This window comes from Gallus gallus, chromosome Z (assembly GCF_016699485.2).
Source record: "Gallus gallus isolate bGalGal1 chromosome Z, bGalGal1.mat.broiler.GRCg7b, whole genome shotgun sequence".
Lineage (NCBI taxonomy): Eukaryota > Metazoa > Chordata > Aves > Galliformes > Phasianidae > Gallus > Gallus gallus.
The window spans coordinates 64113381-64126909 of record NC_052572.1 but is presented as its reverse complement, the minus strand read 5'-3'; the positions used below and the strand labels follow the sequence as shown (position 1 = coordinate 64126909).

Sequence of the window (13529 nt, the reverse complement as noted above, 5' to 3'; positions counted from 1 at the left end):
CACCATTCGTACTTAACATATTCAGGAAAATGTCCACATTTTTATGCATTTTTACAGGCCAGATACAGTGGGGTAAGTGTGTTAGGGTCTGTGAGTTTTAGCATAATGTGACTATTTGATAGTTGAAAGGAAAATACAGTCACATAATGCAAACAGAAATTCTCTTACTGTATTAAACTAAAGAACATGCGCTGGGGTCGTTTTGAGGTTCTTTTAAGTTTTTTTTTATTTTCCCTTGTCCTCAGGATGTTTATTTTTGCAAGAGGATCTTTTGCATTTTGTAGGTTGTGTTGCAGTATCCACATCAGGGATGGTCCTGGGAGCAGAGTCCAGGCCCACGGCTCATTCAGCCTTCACTCAGCCATCGCAGCCAGTGTCTATGAGATGGTGGGGAACGTAGAATCACATAATGACTTGGGCTGGAAGGAACCTTAAAGCCCACCCTGCTCCAAACCCTGCTGTGTGCTGCTTGCCCCTCACCATATGAGGCTGCCCAGGGCCCCACCCAACCTGGCCTTGAGCACCTCCAGGGATGGGGCACCCAGAGCTCACTGGGCAGCTGCGCCAGGGCCTCACCACCCTGGGATGATGCACGAGTCTGTGCTAGAGGTACGAAATCATCGGCAAAGTGACCTGCAGAGACTGGAATGGTGGGGCTGCAGGCAAAGAAGGGAGACGCGATCCTAAGAGAGGTGGAGAACACCCAGGAGGAAGAATAAAGAGTACAGATACAATCTTACCGTGCTGCCGCACCCTCCACATTAAGCTCTGCTTTAATTCTGTCTGATGAACGCTGTCCTGCCATTCAGTTTTCATGTATTTGCCACAGGGAAAGTGTTGGACTGGGAGGGGAGCTGCTCTGTGGAGCTCTTGTGTTTCACACGGGAGCTCACAGTCATTTTTGAAGAAATAGTTAAAGAGGTACACGCACGATACATTTGTTTTTAAGCTTGGAGGCCAAAATGTAATTAAGTGTAAGTATATTCTAAGGATTGACAACAAATTTCTTACTAATCTGGACTGTGTCTCGTTTTGCCCCAGTAATGAGGCTGCTTCTCCGTCTTCTTTTCCTTCCCTCCCTGCCCACAGCCCCATCCTGCCCTGCTTGTGTGTGAGGAGAATCCCACGAGGCTCCCTGGAAGCAGGAGGAAATGGAGGTCAGAGCACCAAAAACAGAGATGAGGAACATGGGAACTGTGAGAAAGGCAGATGTGATATCCAGGAGAAGCGTGCCTGCTGTCGTTCAAACCACTTCTCTTCCCCCTTTTCCCCCCAAAAAGACTTCAGGGCCTACTTTAGCATTTCAAAGGGAATTTGGGCTGAGGAAGGAATGCTGGCTCAGCCAGTCTCTGTGTGTGAGGTGAAGCGAGGGAAATATGTGGCGTCAGCAGAGGAAAATCCCTTCTCCATCAGGTGATTCTGCCTCCTTCCATTTCACCTTGCCTGTTCCTGTCCCTTCCCTTTCCATTGCAGCCCTCCCTCCAGGAGCAAGCTGCCCTACCCTGTGTCTGCTGTGATCGCACGCAGCGTCAGAGCACACTGGAGGCTCTGTCCTGCTCCCAGATGTCACCAGCGGTTGTTGACTTGTCATCTTCATCAGGAGGAATGGAAATAGTGCAAACACATTGCTTTGCCTTCAGAGTGATGTGCGGCATCATTTCTGATCCGTTGATTTAAATAATTTAGCATTTTAAAAGGGACAAATCAACTTAATTTGCTTAGGGGATACTTAAAGGTTGAGAACAATTTTATATCAATTAAAATTAGTGATAATTCATTTATGATGGAACTAATATAATTAATTAGGTGGTTGCTGCTTATCTTTTTTGTAATAGATACATTGCTTTTAAACATCTGCTCGGCAGTCCATTATAGTAGCACAAGAACGGTTTTTCATGAGAGCAACAGAGTAGCAGATGCTTCCTGATGACAAATTCCCAATTTGTTTAGGAAACAGTTGGTGAGTCCTGGATTCACAGTTTTAATGTGAAGCATGGCAACCATGCTTGCATTGCAAGCAAATTGCAATGCAGAAACAAAAAAACAACAACAACAACAGCAACAACAACAACAAAAAAAAAAAAGAAGAAAAAAAGAGAAATCAAATGATTTCAGTTATTTCATCTCATCTTTAAGGATCACAAGTTAGTAAAAAGACCTTTTCTGTTAACACGATAATAAACTTTTTCCTTTACGCAGGTGTGTTTGTCTTGACAAGATCAAAGCAAAATTATGAATTTGTTTTCTTATTCCTGTATATGTATGAATGTTTTGTAAAAGTTACGCAATCTCCCGATGTTAAAATGTATCTCAGTGTTGTCTATTAGAATAACTGAAGTTTTGTACTAGCTGAAAGAGATAGAACAACTGTATGCATTGAAAAGGAATGTAGAACAATTACTTGATGAAAAATTTAAATAGGCTATCAAGTTCAAATTTGTGATTTCTTTTTTTTTATGAGTTACATCTGTGTTTTATGTTTATGGCTTTACCGGTAGTTGGTTAAAGAGGAAAAAAAACAATTCCTCCTTTGGGCTGATATAACACTCTCTGAGCTTCCATGGCCGTATTCCATTCCATGGCCATGCATAATCTTTAGATGTTCCAGTGATCGCCTAAAGTGACTGTACTCATTTTATTCCTCTCATCAGCAAAGTTCATCTCATCAGTGAGAGAGATACCATCAGAACGTTTAGGCTCCAAGATGTACTTTCCTTGGATAAATCCTATGCATCATACTTACAGAGGCTGTAAAGTACGGGATTACACATCAGTGCTGCATTTTTTATGTAAGAACTCTTGCCACTGCCGTTTACCAAAAGGAAAGAAGATTAGAAATAGCCCTAAGAAGAAAGCAGCTATCTGTCTTTCTATGCAGATCTCAAATACAATGCACCCGCTTGTCACTAGGAATGGCACGAAAAGAGATCTGATTATCAGAAACTGTTCTGAATACCCATAGAAACTTTGTAGTCCGTCTTGTAACAGAGCAGAAGAATGTCAGTTGCAAAGCTTCTTCCAGCCCTGCGTGGAGCAGAGTACTTGATTTCAGGCACTGCTTAAACCATCAGTCGGAGAACTCTGGGATAATGCAAAATGAATGTGTGCACAAACATTCTGCTCTCCAGTGCAGTAATTTGTTTAGAGCAAAGCTGTTTATACATCCTTCTTCCCTTGTCTGCTGCCTCTCCTGCCATCAGACTACGTACATCTTCTGGGAAGGCCACTTCTGCGGAAAATCAGCTTTCTCTGGAAGTAATAGGATGTTTTGGTAAGTGGCCCACTGTCTAATATCCTGGTAATGGCAGGAATTCTCAAGAGAGTTTTCTCTCTGGCCAACTTGAGGAACAATAAAATTAGAAAGACTGACTGACTCCTTTGCTTTCCTTTTCCACATCCCAAAAATGAAGATAGAAGTTGCTTACCAGTTGAAATCCTTGCTAACCCAGCAATCTGAGTTCTTGATGACAAAGTTATTCTTAGCTTAATTTATGACTTACTGAGATAGTAAGTAGGTTATTTACAAAACATGTTTTCCCTAAGGGTATGCAGCTTTTGAGTATTTAATTTTTGAGTTTAAGTTATTTATTTTCTTAGGTATCTGCAGTAGTAAAGAGTATGACTCCTTTATCATTCAGTCTAAAATTATCACGAATCAGTGTTTATGTGAGGGTTTAGAGTTATTTAACCTTACATACACAAAGCAGGAGAGAGAAGTGTGTGTGTACACGAAGCTTTTTTGGTAGAACAACAGTATATAATACACGTCCAGGTAGTCCTGCCATTTCCAGTAGTTTTTAGGGCAAGGGAAGCTAGTGACTAAGCATAAGATGATACAGAATTGATGTCTGTAAAGTAGCATTGTTTTGATTCCAAAAGGCTGATCCAGAACGGTTTTGCAGGTTTCAATCTAGGTTCTGTTCTGAATGTGGATTCTTTTGTTTTCCTACCTGTATGAACTCAGAAGCCAAGTTGTTTTTTGATTTCCATTATCATGTGCTGCTGGTTTTCTTTGTTTTATTATTCACACCAAAGCGCTGAAAATAGATAGATTTAAATAAAATTGTTTACTGCAGAGAGTCTGTCTTTTCCTCAAGATGTATGTATTTTAATGGTATTCTGCTGCATTTGACATGTGATCAGATGTTCTGACATGCAGGAAGAGGAAAAAGTTGTCGTTCTTAGTCTGTTAAATGGTTTTATAGGAGCCAGGCATGGCATAACTGACTTCATTGTCCCTTCTGGCGCGTTGTCTTTAGTATCCCTTCACATACAGGTTTTTATAAGTAGGTTAACACGGAGAGGATTTGCTTTAATGTTCCCTTTCAGTGCTTTATATACCTGTTTCCTGAGCTGCAGCCACGCAGAACTTCCCAGAAACTTTCTATTCTGTGACCATCTGTGATTTTGTCACTTCATGTCCAAAAATGTATTTACAGTACCTTGGTCTGTAGCTTCCCATGGTCTGGGCTCTTCATTCATGATCTCCTATCCACATGCTTCATTCCGCTGCAGCTGGTTGTCTACCAGAACAGGAGGAGGGGAGGAAATATCTTTCATGTGGACTACCAAAAAAAAGCCCCAGAAGTGTTTTGCGTGTCATTACCACTGTAGTTTATCTCTTACTATTCTACCATTGATTCATGACTTAGCTGCCAATGTGAGATAAAAAGGCAAAATTCTTTGAATTTCTTGTGTGTTGAGCCAATACGGGATTCTAAGCTGGGTCTTCTTTTCCGTTCAGTCTTTTTCGTTGTGCTTGGACAGCAAACCAATATTCATGGCTGGCAATAATAAACTTGCGGAGTAAACGCCCAACCTGTGGGGCATTATCATTGCTTAGTACATGCATGAAAATTTGGGGGTTTGAAAACCAAACGAGTCCACACCCATAGTGTCTTCTTGGAAAGTTTGTTTTAACATTTAATCTTAATGGCATTAGCAATTTAATGTCTCCAATTTCAGAGTTGTGAAGAACTGGCAGTTTTTAGAAAAGTCAAAATAGCTGGGTGTTTAGCACAATTTAAATATTATTTTGAAATTAAGAAAATTAATACACAAGAAATTTTTGTTCCAGCTGGGAAATATTTTAATGCAATAAGTTCCATCTCTTCAGATTTATTTCAGGCCTGCAACATATATAAATTGCTTTGCACTCAGAATATACAGTAACAGGAGAAAAGCGGTCTCCACTTTTGTAAGTCCTGTTATTAAAACCAGACTTTTTCAAAAAGACTTTAAAGAAAGAAGAACAAAGATTTTTTGGTGGATACTGTTGATTGGTCCTTTGGCAGGCAAAACCAGATTGTTCAAGAATACACTTTTAAAATGGCTTATAATAGTGGCAATCAGAAGAGGTGCAGATGTGGTTACCTTATTGCACAGGTATTCTACCATAAAGATTTAAGAAAGCATTTGCCTTTTTCTTTTGCCCACGTAAGCAGCCTGTGTTTAGAAAGGCCTCAATTCTGCAAGTGCTTACACAGGGTTCACAGTTTGTAAAAGTTAAGCGTAACACGTCTTCGCAGGGTTTGGACTTCTGTGATTTTCTTGCTCATATTAAAATTCCAGTGCTGTGAAAGGGGTGATTGCTTTTTTTTTTTTTTTTTTCCTGTCCTGTATGTGTAGTAATTACAGCAATTGTAATCAATTTCCTCTTGATAGAAATACAAAACTTGATATAATTTTGTGTTTGTGTATATTGTTTTAGGAATCTTCGGATGATTCTCAAGTAGCTGGAGTCTGTGCAACAGAAGAAGTAATTCGCTATGAATATCATGTCTTGTATTCCAGCAGCTACCAAGTACCTGTGCTTTATTTCAGGGCTTGCTTTTTAGGTAAGACTCATTTTCTGTTAGACGGTAACGTAGAAAAATATGTCAGATGCTATAGATGTTAAAAACTCAAATTTTATATTAAGCAGAGAAACGGAGTAATGATCATGTGTAATAAGAAAGTAAGAGATGAGGCTGTTCACCAGTAAATTTTGTAATGCTCCAGACAGAGAGCTTCAGGACCTTGGAATAGATGATATCATCTCAGCCTGAAGGAGGCTGAACTTTGGCTCCTGGCATCTTGCCTGTGGTTGACTAAAACTACTGGTCATTTTTCTTGCTCTTTTCTTTAAATGAATACAGAAACCTTAAAGCTGCAGGTCTGAATTTGGCTATGAAATAAGTGGACATAATTACAGTGCTTCAGCAGAACTGCGTCTGTGTCTCTGAAGCCTGAATTTGAGCCCCAAGGCTGGGGTCTAAGTATACCTTTAAATATGTATGTTGTTTTCTATTTCACTTTGCTCATTTAAAAAAAAAATAGTAGTGATAAAGTATTGCCTTTTTCTCTCTGTGAAAACTGTTTTTTGAAACTAACAGATATTCTTTCTTCCTAAAATGTACATCTTGTTATGCGTTACTGAATTGCCACAGCCACTGTGATTTCAGTCACCATCCTGTCAGGAAGGAAGGAGGAACACAGAGCCTCCCTCCAAGGCCAGCGTTAGTGTCACTTCTTTAATCAGCAAGCATAGAGTGATCATACTGCAGCACTGGCTGTGCTCTCTTCCTCTGCACCCAACGACTGTGTACCAAGGGCTGAGGGACTGAAATCTTCAAGTCATTTTGTTCAGTCTCCTGCGTGGTAGCATCAGCATCTTTTGTGTTTTGAATAATCTCCTAACTTTATCTAGATAAAGATGTCTGAATGTTGCCAGAGATATCTTTTTCTTTTTAATTAAAAAGTAGCTTAAGCTGCTTTGAATGTGTTTGGTAGATTTAATCACTCTCTGCCTTATATTGTTTAATGGTTTCTAATTTTGCAGTGTTAGCGTTTTAAAAGGCACTTCAGATTTAAAATTGAAGAACAAATTCTCATAGATTCCCTGGTGAAAAGATTTTAGTTGGAGGTGCAGTTTCAGGAATGGATAATTTGGGGCAAATTTTCAAACTGAGACATGGGGAATAGGGGACATCGCTCTGCCTTCCACCACCAGAACTCATTTGCACATATCCTGCTGCAAATTTCTATTCTATTGCAAGCGTTTATAAATGTGCAGTGTTTTGCTTTTCACTTATTGTGCAGACAGAAGGATGAGGGAAGTTTTGCTTGAAAGAGACAGATTAACCTATTTGTGGTCCTGAAAAATGTCATCATCTTGGTTTTAGCTGAATTAATAGCACACAGTCTCTACAGAAGAGGATGGAGATGCTGCAGGTAGAAGAAATAGGACACTATTTCGACTGTACTGTACTTTCATATAATTAGTATTCACCATAAGCAGTTAATCACCAGAGAAGAGCTCCCAGAGACAAAACAAGTTGTTTAGCTTGTCAGCATCAGGGAATCGGAGGTGTTGAAACATGACTCCTTATATCTGGAAGTGGAAATTACAGAAGCTAGTGGATGATCTAATGCACAGTCGTAGTATTACGTGCCAACAGCTCCCCTTGCAGTACAAATCTGTTATTGTTCTTGCAAGTAAGATTATGGTTTAAAATGCTTCTTGGGAGCCTTTCACGATGGAAAACAATGATCTTTTCGGATAATTCCTTAAGTCACCTAGCCTGTCTTTCGTATTTAACATTTTCTTCTAGCACCTAACACTCTCTGACTCTTGAAGAGAGAATGTTACTAGATGCTAGTAGTAAGTACTTCTCCAAAAATATTTTCAGCTAATATTCTCTGGTTTTAGTTCCAGATAGTTTAGTTTTGAAAACAAAACATTCTGTCATAACTGCAAATAATTTACCTGCCTGTGCCCGTGCTATCTGAAGTCCACAGGGTGGGGTTTCCAGAAACGTGCAGTCACAGCCACCTGAGCTATCTGAGAAAGGTATCTTTTGTCTTGCCCCGAGTCTATTATGTAGGAAACTCTAGGCAAAGCCCTAATATTTTTTTCCTTAGAAGGGTCACAGTCTTTCTGTGATAGGCTCCTCACCGTGCTTCTTAGACAGCTAGAAATGCTCACTGCATTCTTTATCTGAAATAGGCAGGGGAGAATCTTCTGAGACCTGCATCGATTTCCCACTCTAAATTCCTGCTATTGTTTGCAGATTAACTAGCAGAATGGGTTCTTCACAAGTCTCTTGTGAGCTACTCATGGTTTCCCTTGAATCCTGTCCATACTGATCCTCATGCTAATTAGAGCATGTTGCAAGAGGTGAAGGTGAGTTATAATCGTTTCAGTGTTTTCACAGCCCTGCCCTGTCTTGTCTTCCCCAGCAGAAGAGCAAGGAGGTTGGATTTAACACTCTGCTTCCTCTCTGGCGGTATGTTAAGTGGCCATTACAGCTCGAGGCTTGCCTAGGAAATAATAATTTTTCTGTTCAACCTGACTAAGTAGTTTTGCTTGTTTTGCCATATTCATTTCCTCACTTTGTATGCTATGATAGCAGCTGGTGCCGGCCTGTCCAAATGTGCAGTATTCCAAATAGACTCTAAGAACTTTTCTAGAACAATTAAATCCTTCGTTTCTTCCATCATATGTGAATTTTCACTGACTCCAGGAGAAACTCTTAGGAAAAAGACTTCAGAAAATATTCCTGGGGAGTTTTTTTTCCTATCCTCCTTGGCAGGGTTTGCATCTTCAGGAGCTTTTGTAAGTGAAGATGTCTGGTTTTCGCTCCTTTCTGCTAGCAATTGTCATCCAAAAAATCGCAGGTCAGTCCTTCCTGGAGGAAGACAAAAGTTGCAAAGCTACATTGTATCTTTATCCTTGCTGCTTTTTATATTGCATGTGATAACTTATTTTCTGGTATTCATTTTTAGACCCCCCCCCCCCCTTTTTTTTTTTTTGGTCAGAGGAAGTTGAATATGTAAGGTGGTATAAGGTACACGTACAGTTGCAATAGAACTAAAATGTTCTGAAGAGCATCTGAAATTTTTGGTAGTCTCTGGGAACAGGTTTGCAGGGATAATCTTGTTCTGAGCAAGGGAAATTTGGTCAAAAGGAAATTTGATCCAAAACTTCAACTGAAAATGATGAAATGTGATGACTGCCTGAAAGGATGATTGAAAACATTGTGGGAGGCAAGAAGATGTTTTTAGGATACATACATATACATCTAAGAAACGTTTTTCACTACTTCATGATAAATCCCTTGTGGCATATTTTCCTAAATTCTGATCTCTTGAAGTGCTAGTCTGTGTCAGGAACTCAGGGCAGTGGTCCTCAGTACCTCAGAGTGTCAGAGAACTAGGTGTTTGTTCTCCAAAATCAGTTTTATCTATGCCATACTTTTTAAAAGCAGGGCCCCTTCTTTCTCTGGCTTCTGAGATTACCAGAGAGGTAGCTGAAGAAATGCACGAACCCTTGCTGAGATCTGATGTCAGCAATTAGCCCTCTTAGAGACAGATGGTCTAGGCAATTAGCCTTTCCCTTCGGTGCTGGCATCAGCCAGATGGGCTGGGCTAGGTCCAGTAAGCTTTCTTTAATCAGCAGAGTATTTTCCCCTTTTCTTCATCTTTAAGATGTCAAGGAACTTTGTTCTTTTCCTGAACTGCCTTCCTCTAAAGCCTTACATTCAAGCAACTCTTGCACTGACAGTGAGGTAGCAGTAACAAAATCACAGGTGCACACAGGCATCAGTCAGGAAACGCCCTGCAAGAAAAGAATGACTTGTCTCACAGTTTGCTTCTTTTTCCTACAAAGGCAGAGGAAGAATCGTTAATACTGGCAAAGCACCAAAACGAGCAGGACTAATGGGAGTCAGTAAAGACTACAGCCTCACTCACCTAGAAAAGAGCGAAGAGAAGGGATTTTCAAACTGACCTGTTCAAAATATGTCTAGCTCTCTGACATAGATAGGTCCTTGCCAATAAAAGCCATGCTAATCAGTGGTTAGAGAGAGACAGCTCCTGAGATAATATAACTTCCTCCAACCCCGAAGGCATGACTTTCTGTATTCATAACAGTGCTGAGCCTGACGGATGTGCTTTCAGAAGCATGCAACCACTCTGTTCTTCCTCAGAAAAATAGTTCTTCTTAAGACCTTGTCCTGTAAGAATGAATTGTGTCATGGTTTTGGGCATAAAAACAAACGAACAAAAAGCAAATAAACAAGCCCATCTGCTTTTAAACTATTCTTAACTAGCTTATGGTGACATGAGTGAGTTAACCCCAGCTGACTTCAACAAGGCTTTCTCAGAAAAGTTTAGTATAGCCAAGACAATCTAAATCATAGCAATCTGAGCTTCCAACAGGAAGGCTGTCATGGCTGGTGCAGGTGAACCAGTTGACTCAAGCCCACAGCTAGTGAATGGCAGAGGCAGCGTTTTTTATTAGGAGGTTTTTTTTATTCCTTTAGCACCTTTCTCTTAAAAAAAAAAAACCAAACCTTTGTTGGTTGTTTCTCAGGCACTTTTGGCCTCTCTTGCAGGGTAGATGTCGTGTTTGTTGCGTCAAGGTCTGCTTTTCACCTGTGTTGATACTAATGATGGCTTGTGTGCAGGTTTGTGGCTTTATGAGCACAGTGTTTCAAAAAGGTACAGTAATCCTGGGCTGGCCCACACACAGATCCTTCTGTGTGGTATACATTTCCTTTCACTCTTTGTGGCAAACTGTGTGATTATTTAATAAGCTGAATTACACAAAACCACAAATTTTCTCCTCTGTTGACACACTAGCTTCCAGCTAAACCTAGTGCAGGGCTTGGGATGAGCAGCAGACACCTCAGCCTCTGGGTGGTTGATGAATAAATAAATACATTGCTGAGTGAATCTGCAGCCCACACCTTCCTCTGCTGCCACGTCTCTTTGCTTGATGCTGCTTTTCTTTCCCAGCAGTGCTTTCTGAGTTAAGCTCTGCTATGGAGAGCTGAGTGTGGAGACGCCGCAGTGGCAAGGCCCAATGGCTGCTAGGCCCGGTGGGTGCCACAGGCCCCTCGTTGCCAGCACCAACAATTTTTGACCCGCCTGCCTGCCAGCTGGATGTCTGGGGATTGTGGAGATGCAAAATGGGCAGCTGAACCTGTGAATGCTGGCAACCCTGCAGAGATGGAGTAAAAGTACCCAGAGAATACAGATGTGTCTATTTGTGCAAGCGTGGGAGTAAAATGGCTTCAGTTATATCGTCCTCATACAAGCCGTGGAGTTTAAAACGTAAGACCCACATCCAGTCAGGTTACTTGAAATGAGTTTTATCATAAGTACTTGTATTCCAACATGGAAACAGCAACAGAACCAAAACAGACTGCCAAAACTTCAAACTCTTCTATTTCTCATACTTCTGTCATGGATTTGGGACCTTAATGTATTTTTTATTCTATTCTATTTTGTTTTAGTTTGGTTAGTATTTTATTTCTTTAATGAAGAGGGAAAATGCTAGCCTTTCAGGTCTTCATCCTTCAAGGGGCAATGTGGAAACTGCCCATTAATCAGCTGTCCTTTTTGCAAGAGTCATACAGTTCCCAGCTTGTGGCCGAACCTCATGTCCATGTAAAGTATAGAGGAGTTATTCTTTCCTGCTGTATTTGTCTTCCCATCTTCTAGGACACCAAGCTGGGCAAGCTCAGTTAAGAATTTCTAAGAATTTACATGGGAGTATATATGAAACCTTAATCAATTAAAATAAAAAAATGACTGATTTCAAACTCATTTAAAGTTTAGTGAAACTGATTTGTGAAGAAAATTCAAAATTTGAGGGGGGCTTAAATCCAAACTTAATTCACTATGTAAATCCCTGATCCGAATGCCCGGATCAGTTTTTTTTTTTTTTTTTTTTTTGTTCCTATATGAAACACTGCAATCACTTTATAATGACTAGTGACATTTTTTACTGTGGTCTCACTTAGGTAATGTAAAAGTTCTAAATTTATTCATATTTTTTGTCTGAAATGAAAATAATTCTGTACTGGAATATGATGGAACATGTACTGCTTTTCATACGTGAAGTAAAAGCAAAACTGGTGATTTTGAACTATAATGTGCTTAATACTTGTTATGTACTTGATCATTTCTGTAAATGTTAAAGTTTGTTCAACAGTTAGAGATAGTTAAAGTTAGAATAATACATTCCATGTGTATAAACTGTGTTTGCTCAAGGGATGTTCCAGTAATTCACAAATACAGAGGTGTGCAGAGCAAAATCTAGAGGAGCAGATGAAATTTTTTTTGAAATGTGTGTTATTTTACATCTTGCACTGGGACTTGTTCTGGATTGCCTTTGCAGGCGATCAGAAAACTGAAAGCATCCATGGCATTTTGTATTACCTATACACTGATGATCTGAGCGTAAATATTTCCTTCTAAACTTGACTTACATGCTAGGACCGAATTTCTTAGTAGGTGTTAGACTGTCTCCAGAGCAACTTTGATATCTGCCATCGTAGGCTATGGGACATGAAGGTCTAACAGGTCTCACCTTACTGAGCATATCTACTGAATATTCTGTTGCCTTCACAGATATCTTAATGCTCCTGCTCTGTCGTGCTTATGTAAGGGCAAAACTTGGAGCTGCATTTTAAAATGTGTGCAGAGACTGAAACAGAGGCAGTAGGCAGCTGTTTTTAACTTACACCTAAACATGGTATTCAAATGTTAATTGGGTGAATAAATCTTGTTCATTTTACAGACATGAAAATGTCAGTAGAATAAAACTAGTTATCACAGAATAATAGTCTCTGACACCTAATAAATGCTAAGACGTAGCTACTTATTGAAAGTATATCAAATACCCTATTGCTGTTTGTCAAAAACAAATATTCAGGAAAGTAACTGACATACTTGTTTTCAGAATGGTTGACACTAATATCTTGGCGTAATCCTAAATAAAAGCCTGCTGCAACAGTGCAGCCATCTAGGTTACTAAAGGGCAGTGTTTTTTAATCTCTTTTACCCAAGTGTTGTTTTACATAATTAGTTTAACTTTACAACTTGCAACCTGGAAAGTAAGTTGCTGCTCTCAGGTGACAGAGAATAAAGATGATCAGAGTATTTATGTTAGTTTTGAGAATTCAGGATAGTTTTGTACGCACATCCAGTTAGGATTTGAGCTGTGCTGCTCTGGAGTTATGAGCCCAGAAGTGTCTCAATCACATTTTGATGTGATTGTTTCCCACTCCCTCCAGAGAATCAGTATTTTTGTATTTACTTTTGCTGCTCCCTACTAAAGATGTAGCCTCCTTAAATGTATTAACTGTGTATGGTTTTTCCCCTTCCCACTCCCACAGATGGAAGACCTTTAACGCTGGATGAAATATGGAAAAGTGTTCATGTGTGCTACCAGGCTCGTCTGCAGGAAGGGCCATGGGACACTATTACACAGCAGGTGAGAAGCCACTAGTCCTTTACACAAATGATGAATGCAGTATATGCCCAAATCCTAATTGGTCTTATTTCTCTCCCATACACAAATAGAAGTCTTACTGAGGTGCTGTTTGAGCCACTTAACCAACAACAGTTTCAGACCTGGATTTTGAAGAATTCACCACTTAAAACTTAATGTGATAATATCTCTCATTTAAAATACTTTTCCAAAGCCAATCTTGAAACCTTCTGGTGATTTCTGAGTAATTGTGGGTTTGGGTAAATAA

General features: G+C 39.9%; 1 protein-coding gene across 4 annotated transcripts in view; it reads left to right on the top strand.

Annotated features, from left to right (window-relative positions):
* ATG10 (autophagy related 10) overlaps positions 1–13529 on the top strand; it is an 85874-nt gene that overhangs the window by 51879 nt on the left and 20466 nt on the right. For all 4 annotated transcript variants that reach the window (XM_046905905.1, XM_046905906.1, XM_424902.7 and 1 more), the window contains 2 exons: positions 5711–5837; positions 13167–13264. In XM_046905905.1, the coding sequence (XP_046761861.1) occupies positions 5711–5837; positions 13167–13264 (225 nt within the window). The remainder of the gene's footprint in view (positions 1–5710; positions 5838–13166; positions 13265–13529) is intronic.